General features: G+C 44.7%; 1 protein-coding gene across 1 annotated transcript in view; it reads right to left on the bottom strand.

Moving 5' to 3' along the window:
* The window catches only part of Kat2b (lysine acetyltransferase 2B), a 105,620-nt gene that overhangs the window by 42,875 nt on the left and 40,754 nt on the right, over window positions 1–21,991 (bottom strand). Inside the window, exons 3-5 of the mRNA XM_045136024.1 lie at window positions 20,094–20,239; window positions 9,530–9,622; window positions 5,773–5,954 (exon numbers count right to left, since the gene is read on the bottom strand). Coding sequence (XP_044991959.1) covers window positions 5,773–5,954; window positions 9,530–9,622; window positions 20,094–20,239 — 421 coding nt within the window. The remainder of the gene's footprint in view (window positions 1–5,772; window positions 5,955–9,529; window positions 9,623–20,093; window positions 20,240–21,991) is intronic.

Below are 21,991 nucleotides of genomic sequence, written 5' to 3' on the forward strand. Positions count from 1 at the left end.
GTCAACCTGGGCTACAGTGAAATGCTACCCCCCCAAAAAAAAACTAAAAACTAAAAAAAAAATAGGGGGCTGGAGAGCTGGCTTAGTAGTTAAGGTACTTGCCTACAAAGCCTAAGGATACAGGTTCAATTCCCAGTACCCACGTAAGCCAGACGCATATGGTGGTGCATGCATCTGGAGTTCATTTGCAGTGGATAGAGGGCCTGGTTCATGCATTCTCTCTCTCAAATAGACAAACTAATAAATAAATAAAATATTTTAAAAGATTGTCACTTGGGTTGATGACTCTAGTTTAAAAAAAAAACTAAAAATAAAATATAAATAAATAATAAAGTAATTAGCTTCAATATTTAAAAAAAATCATAGTGGTGTTAATGTCACTAATACCTTATTGGATACAGTATGACCAAAATACCATCATTTCTGTGTATAATCGATAATAAAAATAAAAACCTGGCTGGGTATGGTGGCCCACATCTTTAATCCCAGTACTCAGGAGGCAGAGGCAGGAGGATCTCTAGGAGTTTGAGGCCAGCCTGAGATTACAGAGTGAGTTCCAGGTCAGCCTGGGCTAGAGTGAGGCCCTACCTTGAAAAAAAAACAAAAGAAAATGAATAAATAAATAAAAATAGAAACTTTTGGAGTAAAGGGTTAACTCAGTGGTAGACCAGCTGCCTACCATTTGCAAGTCACCAGATTCAATTCCCAATACCACAATAAATAAATAAATAAATGGCTGGAGAAATAGCTTAGTGGTTAAGGTGCTTGCCTTAGAAACCTAACATCTCTGGTTTGATTCCCCAGGACCCATGTAAGCCAGATGCACAAGGTGGTAAATGTTTCTGGAGTTCATTTGCAGTAGCTGAAGGCCCTGACATGGGCATTCTCTCTCAAATAAATTTTAGAAAGTTAAAAAATGGTGCTAGACAAAATGTTAGAGCTGATAAACACCTACAGCCATGTAACAGGATACAAAATAAACACACAGAAATCAGTAGCCTTCTATGTGCTAATGACAAACACACAGAGGATGAAATCAGAGAATCACTCCCATTCATAATTGCATCAAAATAATAATAATAATAATAATAATAAAGTACCTTGGAATAAGCCTAACAAAGGAAGTGAAGGATCTCTACAATAAAAACTTTAAAACACTCAAGTGAGACATTGCAGAAGACACTAGAAAATGGAAAGACAACCCTTGTTCTTGGATTGGAAGAATCAATATTATGAAAATGGCAATCTTACCAAAAGCAATCTACACATTTAATGCAATCCCCATCAAAATTCCAATGGCATTCTTCACATAAATAGAAAAAACAATACAGAAATTCATTTGGAAGCATAAAAAACCTCAAATATCTAAAACAACTTTGAGCAACAAAAATAAGGCTGGTGGTATTACCATACCTGATTTTAACCTATACCACAGAGCCATAGTAACAAAAATAGCATGGTACTGGCACAAAAGCAGACATGTAGATTACTGGAACAGAACAGAGGACCCAGATGTAAGTCCAGGTAGCTACAGCCACCTGATCTTTGACAAAAATACTCATTAGAGAAAAGACAAACTCTTCAGCAAACAGTGCTGGGAAAACTGGTTATGTATCTGTAGAAGGATAAAAATAGATCCTTATCTCTCTCCATGCACACATGGATCAAAGCCCTTAACATCAGACCTGAAACTCTGAAACTGCCAGAGGAAAAGGTAGGGGAAACCCTTCAACATATTGGTCTTGGCAAGGACTTTCTGAATATAACCCCAGTTGCTCAGGCAATAAAACACAGATTAATTGCTGGGACCTAATGAATTACAAACATTTTGTATAGCAAAAGACACTGTGAATAGAGCAAAGAGGCAACCTACAGAATGGGGGAAAAAAAACAACTTTGCTAGCTATATATCTGATAGAGAATTAATATCTATGATATACAAAGAACTGAAAAAAATAAATAATAAGAAATCAAACAGCCCAATTAAAAATGTGCTATTGGGGCAATGGCTGGAGGCCCTGGCGTGCCCATCTCTCTCTCTGCCGCTTTCTCTCAAATAAATAAATAAAAACATTTTTTTTTTTAAATCCTCAAAGAACCCATTAAAAGTATCATCCAGGGCTGGAGAGATGGCTTAGCAGTTAAATGCTTGCCTGTGAAGCCTAAGGACCCGGGTTCAAGGCTCGATTCCCCAGGACCCATGTTAGCCAGATGCACAAGGGGGTGCACGTGTCTGGAGTTCATTTGCAGTGGTTGGAGGCCCTGGCACGCCCATTCTCTCTCTCTCTCCCTATCCTCTCTCTCTCTGCCTCTTTCTCTCTCTGTCTGTCACTCTCAAATAAATAAATAAAAATAAACAAAAAATTTAAAAGTATCAAAAAAAATGTGCTATTGGGCTGGAGAGATGGCTTAGCGGTTAAGCGCTTGCCTGTGAAGCCTAAGGACCCCGGTTCGAGGTTCGGTTCCCCAGGTCCCACGTTAGCCAGATGCACAAGGGGGCGCACGTGTCTGGAGTTTGTTTGCAGAGGCTGGAAGCCCTGGCGCGCCCATTCTCTCTCTCTCCCTCTATCTGTCTTTCTCTCTGTGTCTGTCGCTCTCAAATAAATAAATAAATAAATTTTTAAAAATGTGCTATGGAAATAAATAGAGAGTTCTCAAAAGAAGAAATACTTAGCTGGGCGTGGTGGCACACGCCTTTAATCCCAGCACTCGGGAGGCAGAGGTAGGAGGATCGCCATGAGTTCAAGGCTGCCCTGAGACTACATAGTGAATTGCAGGTCAGCCTGGGCTAGAGTGAAACCCTAACTCAAAAAACAAAAAAAGAAAAAAAAAGAAAGAAAGAAAAATACTGATGGCATATAAGCATCTAAAAAATGTTCTACATCCCTAGTCATTGAGATTCCATCTCACTCCTGTCAGATAGGCTACCATCATGAAAACAAACGGCCATAAATACTGTCAAGGATGCGGAAAAAGAGGAATCCTTCTACACTATTGGTGGGAATGCAATCTGGTCCAGCCATTATGGAAATCAGTGTGGAGGTACCTGAGACAGCTAAAAATAGATTTACCATGTGACCCAGCTATACCACTCCTAGGCATATATTCTAAGGACTTGTCTCACTATCTTAGAGATACTTGTTCAACCCTGTTTATTGCCACTCAATACACAATAGCTGGGAAATGGAACCAGCCTAAATGTCCCTCAACTGATGAGTGGATAATGAAGATGCGGCACATTTATCCAATGGAGTTCTACTCAGTAATAAAGAAAAATGAAGTTATGAAATTTGCAGGAAAATGGATGAATCTGGAAAGGATTATACTAAGTGAGGTAACCCAGGCCCAGAAAGCCAAGCGTCACATGTTCTCTCTCATATGTGGATCCTAGCTACAAATAACTGGACATCTGTGTAAGCAGGAAGAAAACTCAGTGGCACAGGCCAGTAAGCAAGCAAAGAGATAATAAAGGGAATAGAAAGGGAGGGAGGGGGACTTAATAGGATGGTATTGCATATATGTAAGTAGAAGAACAGATAATGGGGGTGAAAAGGTCTAAGTGAGGTCAGGGGAACAGATTGAGTAAGGAAAGATGGAGGGAAGGCTAATCAATATCTAAGAGGATATAAATAAGTCAGATGGAAACCTACTTTTTTGGACAATGAAACACACAGGAGCCATAGATTGTTACTAGAAATTTTTTAGAGTTTCAAAGGGGAAAGTGAGGGGAGGGAGGGTATTACCATGGGATATTTTTTATAATCATGTAAGTTGTTAATGAAATTTTTTGAAAAAATAATAAAGAAAAAGAAAATTTTCAGTGCCGGTGATGGGATACCTCCACCGAGTTGTTGGCCAGGGAGGTCCCTGATGCCCTCCAAACATTATAGGCCATTGCCGAGGCCCTTGGTTTCCCACCAGGAATAGATGGTAAGACCATATTTCTGAAGACTCCACACACTTGGGCTGTAAGGTCACTGAGAAACCCTGCTGGAGCTAAGCTGAAAACCTCCTCCATGTAGACCAGCTAACAGAAAGCCATGCTGGACACAGTTCAATGAGAGAGAGAGAAATCACCAGTGAAGTGGACACTGCAAGCCTTATATTTGGCCAGCCAGGCCAAATGAGCTAATGGGTGCAATAGTGGCATGTCTGTTATGGGGGAAACCAACCGCCCTCTAATTTGACTAGAGACCTGCTCCATGTGATAGAATACATCCCTGATACTGAAAAACTACAATGGGGTAGTCATGAGCCCTAGAGTGTAATGTCTGCTGCTGTCTAGCTAAAGTATATATTATGCTCATCAAAGTGCCCAGTAAACACTTCTCTTAATGTTCATACCCATATGTTAATGTTCACTCACTTTTGACTAGAGAATCTTCTCTTTTCTGATGGCAGTGACCTTGGGATGACTTAGAAGGCACCATTGTGCTGAGAAGTGACAGAGGAGCGCTCAGCACTGAAATATCTCAATCACACCTTCCATGGCTCAGGGTCCATTGTGGAAGAGGTGGAGGAAAGAATGTAAGAGCCAAAGGAAGGGCAGGACTCCTTACAATGTGCTCCTCCAGACACAAAATGGCCTGGATATCCATGACCTCACCATGCCTGACACTACCTACACAAGGCCATCATAATAGGAAGAAAAGATCATGACATCAAAATAAAAGAGACTGATTGACAGGGGGAGGGGATATGATGATGGAGAGTGGAGTTTCAAAGGGAAAAGTGGGGGAGGGAGGGAATTAACAAGGGATACTTCTTATAATCATGGAAGTTGTCAATAAAAAAAAATTTTTAATAGGTGCTGGAGAGATAGCTCAGTGGCTAAAGGTACTTGCTTATAAAGCCTGATGACCCAGGTTCAATTCCCCAGTACCCATGTAAAATGAGATGCACAAAGTGGAGTATGCATTTGGAGTTTATATGCAGTGGTAAGAAGTCCTAGAGAGCCAGGCGTGGTGGCGCATGCCTTTAATCTCAGCACTCGGGAGGCAGAGGTAGGAGGATTGCTATGAGTTCAAGGCCACCCTGAGACTCCATAGTGAATTCCAGGTCAGCCTGGGCTACAGTGAGACCCTACCTCAAAAAACCAAAAAAAAAAAAGAAAAAAGAAATCCTAGAGTGCCAGGCGTGGTGGCACATGCCTTTAAACCCAGCACTCGGGAGGCAGAGGTAGGAGGATTGCCATGAGTTCAAGGCCACCCTGAGACTCCATAGTGAATTCCAGGTCAGCCTGGGCTAGAGTGAGACCCCACCTCGAAAAACCAAAAAAAAAAAAAGTCCTAGTGTACCCATTCTCATTCTCATCCCTCCCTCTCTCTTTCTCTCTCTCTCTCCCCCTCTCTGCTAATAAATAAATAAATGAAAATATTGCTAAAGTAAAAAAAAAGAGAAAGAAAATGCTGATTGGGTGTGGTGGCGCACGCTGTTAATCCCAGCACTTGGGAGGCAGAGGTAAAAGGATTACCATGACTTCAAGGCCACCCTGAGACTACATAGTCAATTCCAGGTCAGTCTCAGCTAGAGTGAGACCCTACCTCAGAAAACCAAAAAAAAAAAAAAAAAGGTAAAAAGGTAACTACAACAACAAGCCTGCATGGCCCCTCGTCCTCTGGAACACTGTGGTGCTCATGGAAAGTAGGAGATTGTAGGTCACCCAGACAAACTCTCTATAATAACCGGGCCGAGCTTCTACTGCAAGGGCAAGTAGCAATTTCATGTCTGGAGCTGGACGGAGCCAAAGGCGTTAGCTCATCATTGGATTACCTTGTGTAGTTCTCTTTGTATCCAGAAATGTCATCGTTGGGAGAGCGGAGCCGTCGCTGGGACGGAGCCTCCAGGTGCCAATAGTTGATGCGGTTGAGGAACATCTTGGCCAGCTCCACGATTGTCTGCCTCTCTTTGGGTGGCAGGTGACTAAATTTGTACTGTACAAAGTTATTCACTCCCTGGAAAGGAAGAATGACAAGTGATCCAAGCAGCCTTGGGAGCAACTTTAAACCAGAACCAAGTCCCCAGCACACATTCCTGAATCGCAAACAGGTCTCCTCCTCTTTCCTTCAAAAGAAAAACAGCCACACCCTGTGGGGAGTCTTGCTTCATGTCACAGAGAACAAAAAATAACAGAAAAGCTGTCAGCTATGGTCTCTGCCTGCCTCAACCCTGAAGCATTAAAGAAAAAAGGTCAAAAGCCCTTAAACAAGAAGGGATGGGCTGAAGAGATGGCTTGGCAGTTAAGGTGCTTGCCTGTGAAGCCTAAGGACCCATGTTCAACTCCCTAGATCTCACGTAAGGCACATGCACAAAGGTGAGGCAAACACAGCATCACACACGCCCACTAGGTGGCGCAAGCATCTGGAGTCCAGTTGCAGTGGCTGAGGTCCTGGCATGCCAAGTCTCTCTTTCTCTCTCTTGCTCTAAAAAAAAGGTGGGGGGGTCTGGAATGATGATGCATGCCTTTAATCCCAGCATTCAGGAGGCAGAGTTAGGAGGACTGCCATGAATTCCAGGCCACCATGAGACTACATAGTGAAATCCTGGTCAGCCTGGGCTAGAAGGAAACCTTGCCTCAGAAAAAAAGGGGGGGTTGGGGAGGATGGCTGCTTATCAGGATTCCTTCTGTACTCTTGGTCAAGTAGCATATACAGAATGTGGTTTTTGGAGCCAGGTATAGTGGCACATGCCTTTAATCCCAGCACTCAGGAGGCAGAGGTAGGAGGATCGTCAAGAGTTCAGAACCACCATGAGCTACAGTGAAACTTTACCACAAAAAGAAAAAAAAAAAATAGGGCTAGAGAAATGGCTTAGCAGTTAAGGCATTTGCCTGTGAAGCCAAGGACATAGATTCGATTCCCCAGGACTCATGTAAGCCAGATGCACAAGGGACTCATGCATCTAGAGTGTGTTTGAAGTGGCTAGAGGCCATGACATGACCATTCTCTCTCTGTCTGTCTCTCTCTCTCCAATCACTCTCTCTTTATCTATCTCTGCTTGCAAATAAGTAAATTAAATTAAAAAAATTGGGGCTGGAGAGATGGCTTAGCGGTTAAGCGCTTGCCTGTGAAGACTAAGGACCCCGGTTCAAGGCTCGGTTCCCCAGGTCCCACGTTAGCCAGATGCACAAGGGGGCGCACACGTCTGGAGTTCGTTTGCAGAGGCTGGAAGCCCTGGCGCGCCCATTCTCTCTCTCTCCCTCTATCTGTCTTTCTCTCTGTGTCTGTCGCTCTCAAATAAATAAATAAATAAAAATTAAAAAAAAAATAGAACATGGTTTTGGGGCTGAAGAGAGGGCTCAGCAGTTTAGGCATTTGCCTGAAAAGCCTAACAACATGGGTACAATTCCCCAGTACCCAAGTACAGCCAGATGCACAAAGTGACCAATGCATCTGGAGTTCATCTGCAGCATCTAGAGGCCCTGGCACAACCATTCTCCCTCTATCTCTCTCAAATAAACAAATGGAAATAGAAATTAAGGTGATGGGATAGTAGATAGGAACAGTACTTCATAAAAGAAGATGTCTTCATTCTTAGCAGATTCTGAGTAGAAATGGCTTAATTCCAGGAGCCATCATGATGCAGAAGTCAACTTTAGGCACAGTCTCTGGTTAATCTCTCTTTTCTCTCTCTGTGTCCCATCAGTATTCAAATTTCTTACTGCAACAAGCCTTTTTTTTTCAAGGTAGAGTCTCACTCTAGCTCAGGCTGACCTGGAATTCACTGTGTAGTCTCATGATGGTTGCAAACTCATGGCAATCCTCCTACCTCTGCTTCTTGAGTGCTGGGATTAAAGACATGTGCCACCATGCCCCGTTCAACAAGGTTTTCCATATGGTGTCAGACACATGGACAAAGGCCACTAAGCCATCTCTGCAGCACATTGATTTTAAAAAGAAAAAAAATGCACATTTTGCCTGGTATGCTGGTACACACCTTTAATCCCAGCACTCGGGAGGCGGAGGAGGTAAGAAGATTGCTGTTAAGCTTGAGGCCAACCTGGGACTACAGAGAGACTTCCAGGTCAGCCTGGGCTAGAGTGACACCTTGCCTCAAAAAAATAACTGGAAAAAAATAAATAAATAACTGGGTGAAGTGGTGCACAACTTTTAATCCCAGCATTTGGGAAGCAGAGGTAGGTGGATCACTGTGAGTTTGAGGCCACCCTAAGACTACATAGTGAATTCCATGTGAGCCTGGCCTAGAGTGAGACCCTACCTCAAAAAACCAAAAAAGAAAAAAAAAGCTGGATATATTGCTTACTGGTTAAGGTGCTTGCCTGCAAAGCTTAAGAACCCAGGTTTGGGTTGTGGAGATGGCTTAGCGGTTAAGCGCTTGCCTATGAAACCTAAGGATCCCAGTTCGAGGCTCAATTCCCCAGGTTACCCATCTGGGTAACCCCAGATGCACAAGGGGGCACACGTGTCTGGAGTTCGAATTTGCAGTAGCTGGAGGCCCTGGCGCACCCATTCTCTCTCTCTCTCTCCCTCTCCCTCTCCCTCTTCTTCTCTCTGTCACTCTCAAATAAATAAATAAAAATAGACCAAAAAAAATTTTAAAAAAAGAATCCAGGTTCAATTCTTCAGTTTATTTTATGCAAAAATCACACATGAAACCGTAGTTTGTTTTCATGTTTTCAGCAGCTAGAGGCCCTGGAATGCTCATTCTCTCTCAATTTCTATCATACTCTATGCTTGTCTCTTTCCCATAAAAATGAATAAATAACATTTTTTGAAAGCACATTTTATGTTTTTAACTACATTTTTTTTTTCTTCCCCAAACACAGAATAAATTCTAAGTCTACAAATCCAAAAGACAAAGGCTAGATTTTTTTTCAGTATTTTGATATATTTATTTGCAGACAGAGAGAGCGAGATGGGCGCACCAGGGGCTGTAGCCTCCGCTGCCACGCGCCATATACATGCTCCACTTTCTGCATCTGCTTTACAAGGGTACTGGGGAATCAAACCTGGGTTGTTAGGTTTTGCAGGCAAGCTCCTTAACCTCTGAGCCATCTCTTCAGCCCTAGATTATTTATTAACTATCAAAGCACTTAGAATCCAAGGGGCCCAAGACAATTTCTACAGACTTAGGGAACATCTCACAGTTGGGAATGGGGGTAGAGAGAGGAGGAGGATTGATTAAGAGCTCTTCAGACTGGGAGGAGGGGAAGCTCAGTAATACTAGTGAGGCATGGGCAAGGCCCTGGGTTCAATTCCCAGCACTGCAGAGATGGGGATCCTTCAGCCTTAAACTCACAAAGACAGAGACAGAGAGAGATCCCTTTATGAATCTGGGGAGATGGCTCAGTGAATAAAGACACTTGCTTGCAATGCCTAATGACCCACATTCAGTTCCACAGTACCCCTGTAAAGCCAGATGCATGAAATGATGCGTGCATCTGGAGTTCATGTGCAGTGGAAAGATGCCCTGGCATGCCAATCCTCACTCCCTCCCTTTCTCTCTCCCCCCCCCCCTCTCTCTCAAGTAAGAATTTTTTTTTTTTAAAGAAAGAGCTCTTTTTACCTACCTGCTCAATACTGGGCTTTTCAAACGGAGGCTTCTTCTCCAAGGACCCTTCTACCACAGGTTTTCCTCTTTGTAAAATAGACTTTCTCAAGAGCTGAAAAGAAAGAATTTCTTTTAGTTCGGTTTGTTCTTTTTTTAACATTTTTATTTATTTATTTGCAAGCAGAGAGAGAGAGAGAATGGGTGTGTCAGGGCCTCCTGCCACTGCAAATAAACTCCAAACACATGCAGTACTTAGTGTACCTGGCTTTACATGTATACTAGGGAATCGAACTTGGGCCATTAGGCTTTGCAAACAAGCGCCTTAACTGCTGAGTCATCTCTCTCCAGCCTCTTGGTTTGGTTTTTATTCTTTATGGTGCTGCATGTGTTTTGGTTCTTATATTTGGCTTCTGGTTTATTTTTTGTTTGGGATTTTATTGTTGTTATGTTCCAAGTCAGGGTCTCACTCTAGCCCAGGCTGATCTGGAACTCAGAGCAATCCTCCTGCCTCAGCTTCCCAAATGCTTGTATAATAGGTATGTACCATCATACCTGGCATTTCATTTAAAAAAAAAAAATCAATCTCAGGGCTGGAGGGATGGCTTAGTGGTTAAGGTGTTTGCCTGCAAAACCAAAGGACCCAGGCTCAATTCCCCAGGACACATGTTAGCCAGATGCACAATGGGGCACATGCATTTGGAGTTTGTTTGCAGTGGCTGGAGGCCCTGGTGCACCCACTCACATTCTCTCTCTCTCTCTCTCTCTCTCTCTCTCTCTCTCTCTCTCTGTCTCTCTCTCTCTCTCTCTCTGCCAAATAAATAAATAAATATTAAAAAAAAATCAATCTCAGAAGTGTGGTGGTGCACACCTTTAATCCCAGCACTTGGGAGGCAGACGTAGGAGGGTTGCCATGAGTTCAAGGCCACCCTGAGCATACATAGTGAATTCCAAGTCAGCCTGGGCTACAGCAAGACTCTTATCTTGAAAAAAATTAATTTCCAGCTTGAGAGGTGGCTTAGCCATTAAGACACTTGTCTATAAAGCCTTAGGACCCAGGTTCAATTCCCCAGGACCCACATGAGCCAGATGCACAAGGTGGCACATGCATATGGAGTTCATTTACAGTGGCTGGAGTCCTTGGTGCGCCATTGTCTCTCTCTCTCTTTCTCTCTCAAATAAATAAAATATTCAACTAAAAAATCTTTAAAAGCCAGATGTGGTGGTGGTGGCTCACGTCTTTAGTCCCAGCACTTGGAAGACAGAAGTAGGATCGCCATGAGTTCAAGGCCACCCTGAGACTACATAATGAGTTCCTGGTCAGCCTCGGCTAGAGTGAGACCCTACCTCAAAAAAAAAAAAACATTAACTCAATAGCTTTCTCTGTGTCTCTGTCTCAATCTCTCTCTCTCTCTCTCTCTCAGTGTCTCCCAAATAAATAAATGAAAAAAAATTAAATTTTAAAAATAAGCTATTTTCTGAGGACTCTCTCTAGTGAAGCCCAAACCCATACCACTGTCATCTGTTTGTTTGACTGATTTCTGAGGAAGGGTCTCACCTTAGTCCAGGTTGAACTGGAATTCACTATGGAGTCTCAGGTTGGCCTCAAATTCACAGCGATCCTCCTACCTTGGCCTCCTGAGTCCTGTGATTAACGGCATGCCCCACCTTCCCTGGCCACAACTGTCATTTTTTAAAATATTTTATTATTTATTGACTTGAGAGAGGAAGACAGAGACATTATGTGTGTGCCTGGGCCTCGAGCCACTACACACAAACTCCACATTCATGCACCGCCTAGTACATCTGGTTTTATGTGGGTACTGGGGAATTGAACCCACTTCCCCGGGCTTTGCAGGCAAGCACCTTAACCACTGAGCCATTTCTCCAGCCCTACATCTGTCATTTTCTTATCTCTCTCTTTCCCTTCACTGCTGCTCCTCACTCCTCCCCACCCCCTTCTCCACCTCTTCTCTCTATCTCTTCCTGGAGCTTTCCCTAACCTTCCCCTCTCCTGGCCTTAAAATCTAGGCAAGCACTTTACCACTGAGCTACATCCCTAACCCACCGGCATTTATACCTACATTAAAATCAGACTGGAGAGATGGCTCAGAGACTAAGGCACTTACTTGGCTGCAAAGCCTAATAACTCAGGATCAATTCCCTAGGACCCACATAAAGCCAGATGTGTAAAGTGGCAAATGTGTCCAGAGTTTATTTGCAGCAGCAGGAGGCCCTGGCATGCCAACACACACACACACACACACACACACACACACACACACACACACACACTATATACTTCTGTCTCTCTCTTCAAATAAATTAAAAACTAATACTTTCTTTTAAATGCCTTTTGCCAGGCATGGTGGTGCATGTCTTTAATCCCAGCACTCAGGAGGCAAAGGTAGGAGGATCGCCATGAGTTCTAGGTCTCTCTGAGACTACATAGTGAATTCCAGGTCAGCCTGGGCCAGAGTGAGACCCTACTGCAAAAAAAACAAAAAATAAATAAATAATGCCTTTGGGGCCAGGTGTGGTGGCTCAAGCCTTTAATCCTAGCACTGGGGAGGCAAAGGTAGGAGGATCACCGAGAGTTCAAGGCCACCCTGAGACTACATAGTGAGTTCCAGGTCAGCCTGGGGTACAGTGAAACCCCTACCTCAAAACAACAAACAAAAACTTTTTTTCAAAGAGCTTTCAGGGTTGGGAAGACGGCTCACTGATTAAAGACACTTTGTAGCAAAGCCTCTTGTCCTGGCTTGACTCAAGTTTGAGTCCCCAGTACCCACAAAAAGTCATATGCACAAAGTGCCGCATGTGTCTGAATTTCATAGGTAGTGGCAGGAGGACCTCCCCCTTTTTCTCTCATTCCCCACTTCTCTCTGGCAAATACATAAACCAAATATTTTTTTAAGGCCCTTGCTTAAAAATTGTTTTAGACCGGGCATGGTGGTGCATGCCTTTAATCCCAGCACTTGGGAGGCAGACGTAAGAGGATCACCATGAGTTCAAGGCCAGTCTGAGACTACATAGTGAATTCCAGGTCAGTTTGGAGACCCTACTTCAAAAATCAAAACCAAAGAAAAACCAAGCAATTGTTTTAGGGTTTTCTTAATTTTGTCTTTTGACAGTTGTATACATGTATATAATGCATTTTGCTCGTTTTCACCTCCCATTACCTTTTCCTGTCCCCTCTCTCACTTCCAATAAACCCTGGTTCCCAACTTGGCCCACTCTACTTTGATGAGTGCATGTGCGTGCATGTGTCCACTGAGCTTCAGGAGGGTCTCGAGCAAGCGGGACTTATTTACCCTGCAGGCAACTTACCAGCGGCTGCACCTCGGAAGGAAATGAGCCCCCCAGGCCCTGGCAACCATTAACTGCCATCAGCTCCTGGGGGGGGGGGAGCGACACGAGCCCCGCCCCACACGGTGAGGGAGGCTGGTCCAATCCCAGGGGCTGGTCAGTTCACCAGTTGCCATGGTCACAGCCACGCCCTGCACGCTGCTCCCAGCGCGGCTCCTCACCCTCCACGCTCACATCCTTCCCATCCCCTCTTCCTCGACGTTCCCTGAAGCCTGGAGGGGTGCTGAGATTCTCTTTTTAAAAATGTACGAAGCCGGGCGTGGGGGCCCACGCCCTTAAGCCCAGCACAAGGGAGGCAGAGGTAGGAGGATCGCCGTGAGTTCGAGGCCCCCCTGAGACTACATAGTGAATTCCAGGTCAGCCTGGACTAGAGTGAAACCCTACCGCGAAAAACCAAAAAAAAAAAAAAGAAGTAAGTTATTTATTTATTTATTTATTTATTTATTTGAGAGCGACAGACACAGAGAGAAAGACAGATAGAGGGAGAGAGAGAGAATGGGCGCGCCAGGGCTTCCAGCCTCTGCAAACGAACTCCAGACGCGTGCGCCCCCTTGTGCATCTGGCTAACGTGGGACCTGGGGAACCGAGCCTCGAACTGGGGTCCTTAGGCTTCACAGGCAAGCGCTTAACCGCTAAGCCATCTCTCCAGCCCAAGAAGTAAGTTTTTATTTCAGAGACACAGAAAGAGTATGGGTGTGCTATAGTTTCCAGCCACTGCAAATGAACTCCAGATGCATGCGCCACTTTGTGCAGCTGCCTTTACAGGAGTACTGGAGAATCGAACCTGGGCCATTAGGCACTGCAAGCAAGCGCCCTTGACTGTTGAGCCATCTCTCCAGCCCCAGAAATAATAATAATTATTATTATTGTAGAGTGTTGCTCTAGCCCATATTTTTCAAGCTCCATTTTTTTTTCATTCCATAAGATGGGCTGGAGAGCCAGGCATTGTGGCTCACACCTTTAATCCCAGCACTTGGGAGGCAGAGGTAGGAGGATCACCATGAGTTCAAGGCCACCCTGTGACTACATGTTGAGTTCCAGGTCAGTCTGGTTAGAGTGAGACCCTACCTTGAAAAACAAAACAACAAAAAGATGGGCTGGAGATGGCATACTTGTTAAAGCACTTGCCTCAAAGCAACTAGCCACAAAAAGCCAGATGCCCATGGTGGTGCATGTGTCTGGAGTTTGTTCCTTGTAGCGGCTAGAGGCCCTGGCTCACGCATTCTCTCCTTCTCCCTTTCTCTCTCAAATAATTTTTTTTTTAAATTTAAATACATTCTATAGGGCTAGTGAGAGCTTAGTGATGAAGACACTGGCCTGTAAAGCCCAAGGACCCAGGTTTCAATTCCCCAGGACCCATGTAAGCCAGATACACAAGGTGGTACATGCATTTGGAGTTTGTTTGCAGAGGCTAAAGGCAATGCAATGGCATGCCCATATTTTTTTCTCTCCCTCTCTGTCTCTTATCGCTCTCTAAAATAAATAAATAAATAATTTTAAAAATCTGGGGCTGGAGGGATGGCTTAGTGGTTAAGGCTTTTGCCTGCAAAGCCAAAGGACACAGGTTCAATTCCCCAGGACCCATATTAGCTAGATGCACCGAGGGTGCATGTGTCTGGAGTTCGTTTGCAGTAGCTGGAGGCCTTGGCGCACCCATTCTCTCTTTCTCTTTCTCTACCTGCCTCTTTGTCTCTCTCTCTCTCTCTCTTTTTCCAAGGTAGGGTCTCATGGCCTAGGCTGACCTGGAATTCACTATGTAGTCTCAAGGTGGCTTCGAACTCACGGCGATCCTCCTACCTCTGCCTCCTGAGTGCTGGGATTAAAGGCGTGCGTCACCATGCCAGGCTGACTCTCTCTCTTCCTCTCAAATAAATAAATAAAATAATAAACTTAAATAAATAAAAATAAAATATTTTTTAAAAATCTGTAAGGCCACTTAGGGCCAGGCATGGCGGCACACAACTGTAATTACAGCCCTCGAGGGCAGAGGTAGGATTGCCCATCCCCACTTCCCCCACTCCTGTCTTCCCCCAACCCATAGGTCGCAATTAAAAAATTTAAAAAACAAGTTAAGGACTGGATAATATAGGACTCCTTTACCAAAGAATGACTACAGCTGGGCACAGTGGTGTGGAGCCATAATCTCAGCCCTCAAAGAGGTGGAGGCAGGAGGATGGACAGTTCCAGACCAGCCAGAGCCACACAGCAAGATGCTGTCTAAAGAGAAACAAGAAATAAAATGGACATGGTGGTGCACGCCTTTAATCCCAGCACTCGGGAGGCTGAGGTAGGAGGGTTATGGTGACTTTGGGCCACCCTGAGGCTGCATAGTGAATCCAGGTCAGCCTAGGCTAACGTGAGAAAATAAAAGAGAGAGAGAAAGAGGGAGGGAAAAATGAGAAATAACTGGAGTAGAAGAGAGCACTGAATACTTTGGATTATGATTCCAGAAGCTACTATCTCCACTGTTGCTTAGGGACAAGGGAGGTAAGAGGAGGAGAAGCCTGTGCTGTGAAGCAGGGCACTGCTTGCCCGTGGCCTGTCTGGCTGGGAGCCACAGCAGCCACAGGACGGAAAGCCTGACAACCCCTTCACCTCCGACAGGACGATGGGAGCCACCAGCGAGCCCATGTCCAAGGGAAATAACAGCACAGCCAGGCCAGTCTTGCTTCCTCAGACTAAGGTGTTTTTCCAAAGAATCTCTAAATAGCAGGAGACTGCCAGGGTTCAACAGGGATGACTCAGGCCTCTCAGCATGTCAACAAGCTGTCACCAGAGTAGTCCAGTGCTTGCTAACAGCTGTGAGAATGCAGTTCCCCACACAGTACCCCAACTTAAAAAGTCTAATTTCTCAGGCTGGAGAAACGGCTTAGCAGTTAAAGGCACTTTCTTACTGAGCCGGGTGTGGCGGTGCACACCTTTGATTCCAGCACTTGGGAGGCAGAGACAGGATTGCCCTGAGTTTAAGACTACCCTGAGACTACATAGTGAATTCCATAACAGCCTAGGCTAGAGTGAGACCATCCCTTAAAAAAACAAAACACAAAAACATAAAACAAGTCACTTGCTTGCCAAGCCACAGTACCCACATAGAGCCAGATGCACAAATTGGCATGTAGGTCTGCAGTTCATTTGCAGTGGCAGGAGGCCCCAGCATGACCGTGTTCACTCTTTCTGTCTACCCCTTTCTCTCTCTAAAATAAATAAATACGATAAAAATAAAATAAAATGGGCTGGAGAGATGGCTTAGCGGTTAAGCACTTGCCTGTGAAGCCTAAGGACCCTGGTTCAAGGCTCGGTTCCCCAGGTCCCACGTTAGCCAGATGCACAAGGGGGCGCACGCGTCTGGAGTTCGTTTGCAGAGGCTGGAAGCCCTGGCGCGCCCATTCTCTCTCTCTCCCTCTACCTGTCTTTCTCTCTGTGTCTGTCACTCTCAAATAAAAAAATAATTAATTAAAAAAAATTAAAATAAATAAAATTTAAAAAAAAATTAAAATAAAATAAAATAAAATAAAATCACACGAGTGGTTAAAGACATTTGTTCAAAAAGCCTGATGTACCGGGTTCAAATCCCCAGTACCACATAAAGCCAGTTGCACAATGTGGCACATGCATCTGGAGTTTGTTTACAGTGGCTAGAGGCCCTGGCATGCCCATTCTCTCATTAAGTTTTTTTTCGAGGTAGGGTCTCACCCTAGCTCAGGTTGACCTGGAATCCACTATGTAGTTTCAGGGTGGCCTTGAACTCATGGTGATCCTCCTACCTTTGCCTCCCAAGTGCTGGGATCAAAGGTGTGTGCCACCACACCCAGCTTATAAATAAAAATATTTTGAAAAGAATGTCTGGGCCTGGTGTGGTGGGGCACGCCTTGGATCCCAGCACTTGGGAGGCAGAGGTGGGAGGACTGCCGTGATTTCCAGGCCATCCTGAGAGTACAAGGTGAATTCCAGCTCAATCTGGGCTAGAGAAAAACCCTACTTCGGAAAAACAAACAAAAAATTCTCTGGGCTGGAGAGATGGCTTAGTGGGTAAGGCACTTGCCTGCAAAGCCTAAGGACACAGGTTTGACTCTCCAGAACCCACGTAAAGCAAGATGTACAAAGGGATCGTGCCCAAAGACGGCACATGTGTCTGGAGTTTGATTGAAGTGGCTAAGACCCTAGCACACCAGTTCTCTCTCTCTGTCTCTCCCCTTCCCCTCTCCCTCTCTCTCTTTTGGTTTTTTGATTTTTTTTTTTTGTTTGTTTTTTTGAGGTAGGGTCTTACTCTAGCCCAGGCTGACCTGGAATTCACTCTGTAGTCTCAGGGTGGCCTTGAACTCACAGCCATCCTCCTACCTCTGCCTCCCAAGTGCTGGGATTGAAGGCATGCACCACCATGCCCGGCTCCCCCTCTCTCTCTTTTTTTTTTTTTTTTTTTTTTTTTTTTTGAGGTAGGGTCTCACTCTGGCTCAGGCTGACCTGGAATTCACTATGTAGTCTCAGGGTGGCCTTGAACTCTCGGTGATCCTCCTACCTCTGCCTCCCGAGTGCTGGGATTAAAGGCGTGTGCCACCACGCCCAGCTCCCCCTCTCTCTCTCTTAAAAAAAAAAAAAAAAAAAAAACTCGCTCGAGCTGAGAAATGACTTAGTGGTTAAAGCATTTGCCTGAGAAGCCTAAGGACCCAAGTTCGATTCCCTAGAACCCACATAAGCCAGTTGCAAAAGATGGTGCATACATCTGGAGCTCATCTGCAGTGGTTAGAGGCACTGGTGTGCCCATACTCTCTCTCTCTCTCTCCCTCCCTCTCAGTCTCTTCTTTCTGTCTCTCTCTCTCTGCTTGCAAATAAATAAATATTTTTGGAGCCGGACATGGTGGCACATGCCTTTATTCCCAGCATTTAAGAGGCAGAGATAGGAAGATTGCCGTGAGACCAAGGCTACCTTGAGACTACATAAAGTGAATCTCAGGTCTGTCTGCACTAAAGCAAAACCCTACCTTGAAAAAAAAAAAAAAAGACAAAAATATTAAAAAATATTTTTAAGCCAGGTGTGGTGGCGCACGCCTTTAATCCCAGCACTCGGGAGGCAGAGGTAGGAGGATTGCCATAAATTCGAGGCCACCCTGAGACTCCATAGTGAATTCCAGGTCAGCCTGGGCTACAGTGAGACCCTACCTCGAAAAACCAAAAAAAAAAAAAAAAAAAAAAAAATTTTTAGCCAGGCTTTGTAGTGCACATCTTTAATCTCAGCACTCGGGAGGCAAGGGTAGGAGGATCACCAAGAGTTCGAGGCCACCCTGAGATTACATAGTAAATGCCAGGTTAGCTTGAACTAGAGTGAGACCCTATCTCGTGAAACCAAAATAGATATTTAGGCAGGGCATGATGGCACAACCCCTTGAATCCCAGCACTTGGGAAGCAGAGTATCCCACACTTAAAAAATCTAAATTTGGGCTGGAGAGATGGCTTAGCGGTTAAGGCGCTTGCCTGCAAAGCCAAAGGACCCGGGTTTGATTCCCCAGGACCCACGTAAGCCAGATGCACAAGGTGGCCCATGTGTCTGGAGGTCGTTTTCAGTGGCTGGAAGCCCATTCTTTCTCTTTCTCTCAAGAAAATAAATAGAAATAAAATATTTTTTAAAAAATTTAAATCTAAATTCAAGGGGGATGAGAGATGGCTTAGCAGTTAAGACATTTGCTGCAAAGCCAAAGGACCCCAGTTCAATTCCCCATGACCCACGTAAGCCAGATGTTCAAGGGGACACAGGTGTCTGGAGTTCATTTGCAATGGCTAGAGATCCTGACACACCCATTCTCTCTTTCTCTCAGTCTCTTTCTCTCTCTCTCTCAAATAAATTTTAAAAAACTATACTTTAAAAAATCTAAATTCAGAGCCAGGCATGGTGACACACACCTTTAATCCCAGCACTCAGGAGGCAGGGGTAGGAGGATCACCGTGAGTTCAAGGACACTCTGAGACTACAGAGTGAATTCTAGGTCAGCCTGCACTAGAGTGAGACCCTACCGCAGGGGGAAAAAAAAAAATCTAAATTCAGAGCTGAAGGGATGGCTTAGCGGTTAAGGTGCTTGCCTGCAAAGCCGAAGGACCCAGGTTCAATCCTCCCAGGCCCCACATAAAACCAAATACACACGTGACACATGCACCTCCAGTGCGTTTGCAGTAGCTGGAGGCCCTGGCTCACCCATTCTCTCCGTCTCTCTCTAGCTCTCTGCCTCTCTCTCCAGTGAATAAATAAACATCAAAAAATAGCTAGGCATGGTGGTGCCTGCTATTAGTCCCAGCAGAGGTAGGAGGACTGCCAAGAGTTCGAGGCCACCCTCAGAATTCAGAGTGAATTCCAGGTCAGCCTGAGCTAGAGCAAGCCCCTACCTTGAAAAAGCAAAAATAAATAAATAAATATTTAAAAACCTTAATTTCATAGCACTCGGGAGGCATAGGTAGGAGGATTGTCATGAGTTTGAGGCCACCCTGAGACAAATAGTGAATTCCAGGTCAGCCTGAGCTAGAGCAAGACCCTACCTTGAAACTGCTCCCCCCACAACATCTAATTTTAGCCAAGTGTGGCAGAGCACATATTTAATCCCAGCACCTGAGAGGCAAAGGTAGGAGGATCACCCATGAGTTCGAGGCCATCCTCTGCATAGTAGCCTGGACTAGAGTGAGACCCTACCTTGAAAAGCAAAAAAAGTTAAACTGGGTGTGGTGGCACACACCTTTAATCCCAGCAGTTGGGAGGCTGAGGTAGGAGGATCACAGTGAGTTCAAGGCCAGCCTGAGACTACATAGTAATTCCAGGTCAGCCTGGGCTAGAGGGAGACCCTACCTTGAAAAACCAAAATAAATAAATAACTTTTAAATATAAAAAAAAAGAGCAAAAAAGAAACAAATCTAATTTCATCCAGGCGTGGTGGTGGCGCACACCTGTAATCCCAACACTCAGAAGGTAGAGGCAGGAGTATTGCCATGAGTTCAAGGCCACCCTAAGACTACATAGTGAATTCCAGGTCAGCCTGGGCTAGAGCCAGACCGACCTCAAAAAAAAAAAAAAGAAAAAAAAAAGAAAGAAATTTCTCAAACTGGAGAGATGGCTCAGTGTTTAAAAGCACTTGCTTGTATAGCCTGAAGGCCCAGGTTAGATTCCCCAGTACCCACATAAAGCCAGATAAGACCCTAACACAAAAAAAATATGCATATATTTTTAGAAAAATCTCACCTTGAAAAGATAGAAATAAACCTGTTTGGTATCTGCGTCTTCCTCTTTGTGGACACAGGTAAAGAGATACTCCACATCGAGCACAATTCCCAGGAGTCTGTTCATCTCTTCTTCTGAAACATTCTCCAGGTGGGAGACATGAGCAGCTAAGGTGAGACAAATATGTGTGAGGACACCAGAAAGACGCAAACCTGCCCTGATTTAAAACAGAAAGTTCAAGCCCGGCGTGGTGGCGCACACCTTTAATCCCAGCACTCGGGAGGCAGAGGTAGGAGGATCGCTGTGAGTTCGAGGCCACCCTGAGACTACATAGTGAATTCCAGGTCAGCCTAGGCAAGAGTGAGACCTTACCTCAAGAAAACAAAATAAATAAATAAAACAGGAAGTTCAGTGGGCTGGAGAAATGGCTCAGTGGTTAAAGTGCTTGTCTGCAAAGCCTAATGACTTGGGTTTGATTTACCAGTGCCCATATAAGCTAGATGCACAAGGTGGTGGACGTTTCTAGAGTTCCTTTGCAGTGGTTAAAAGCCCTGGAGCACCCATTCTCTCTCTCTCTCCATATATATATGCCTATTTGTAAATAAATAATTAAATTTGTTGTTGTTATTTTTTGAGGTAAGGTCTCACTGTAGACTAGACTGACCTGGAATTCACTATGTAGTCTCAGGGTGGCCTCGAACTCACAGCTGTCCCTCTGCCACTGCCTCCCAAGTGCTGGGATTAAAGGTGTGCGCCAGCACTACTGACTGAATAAAATATACTTTTTAAAAAACTAAAAAAAAAAAAAAAGCCTGGCCATTCCTGGGCTAGATAGATGGCTCAGCAGTTAAGGCACTTGTCTGGAAAGGCTGACATCTCAGGTTTTATTCCCCAGGATGCACATAAGCCAGATGCACAAGGTGGCACATGTGCCTGGAGGCCCTGGCGTGCCCATTCTCTCCCGCTCTTTCTCTATCTCTCAAATAAATAAAACTATATTTAAAAAAACCTTGCCATTCCATATCTCTGCAAATAGCTGGCATAAATAGTTTGGCCTAGTTCTCTCCAGAATGAGAGCTGTCCCCCAAAGGCTTCTAACTGACCTCATAGAAGACTAAAAAGTGACCCGACCAACATTAAACCTAAAATAAGTCTAATTTTAGGTATGTTATAGAAAGGAATACAACCAAATTGTCAATGACAAAATCCTTATTCTAATATTTTATTTGTGTAATTTTTTTGTTGCATGCTTTTATTAATTTGCAAGCAGAAACAGAGGGAGAGAATGGGTGTACCAGGGCCACCAGCCACTGCAATCAAACTCCAGATGCATGTGCCACTTTGCGCATCTGGCTTTACAAGGGTACCGGGGAATACAGCTGGTGTCCTTTGGCTTTGCAGGTAAGTGCCTTAACTGCTGATCTGTCTCTTCGGTCCTGTTTCATGTTTTGTTGGGTTTTGTTGTTTTGTTTTTTTCAAGTAGGGTCTGGCTCTGGCCCTGGCTGACCTGAAATTCGCTATGTAGTCTCAGGGTGGCCTTGAACTCATGGTAATCTTCCTACCTCTGCCTCCCAAGTGCTGGGATTGAAGGCGTGCCCAACCGAGCCCTGTGAGCATTACTTTCGTGTTTACACACACATGCATGATTTTACTCTGATGCAAATTATTTGCGCTCTGTTGTTTTTTTTTTTTTTTACTTTTTTATTTGGAGATAGAGGTGATAAAGAAAAGGAGAGAGAGAATGGGCCCTCCAGGACCTCCTGCCATGGCAAACTCCAGATGCATGCACCATTTTATGCATCTGTCTTTGTGTAGGTACTGGGGAATGACCCCCAGTCAGGCTTTGACTAAGTGCCTTCAGCCACTGGGCCAGCTCCCAACCGTTATTTAGGTTCCTGTAATTAATTCCTACTTCTGTT

The sequence above is a fragment of the Jaculus jaculus genome, chromosome 16, assembly GCF_020740685.1.
Source record: "Jaculus jaculus isolate mJacJac1 chromosome 16, mJacJac1.mat.Y.cur, whole genome shotgun sequence".
Lineage (NCBI taxonomy): Eukaryota > Metazoa > Chordata > Mammalia > Rodentia > Dipodidae > Jaculus > Jaculus jaculus.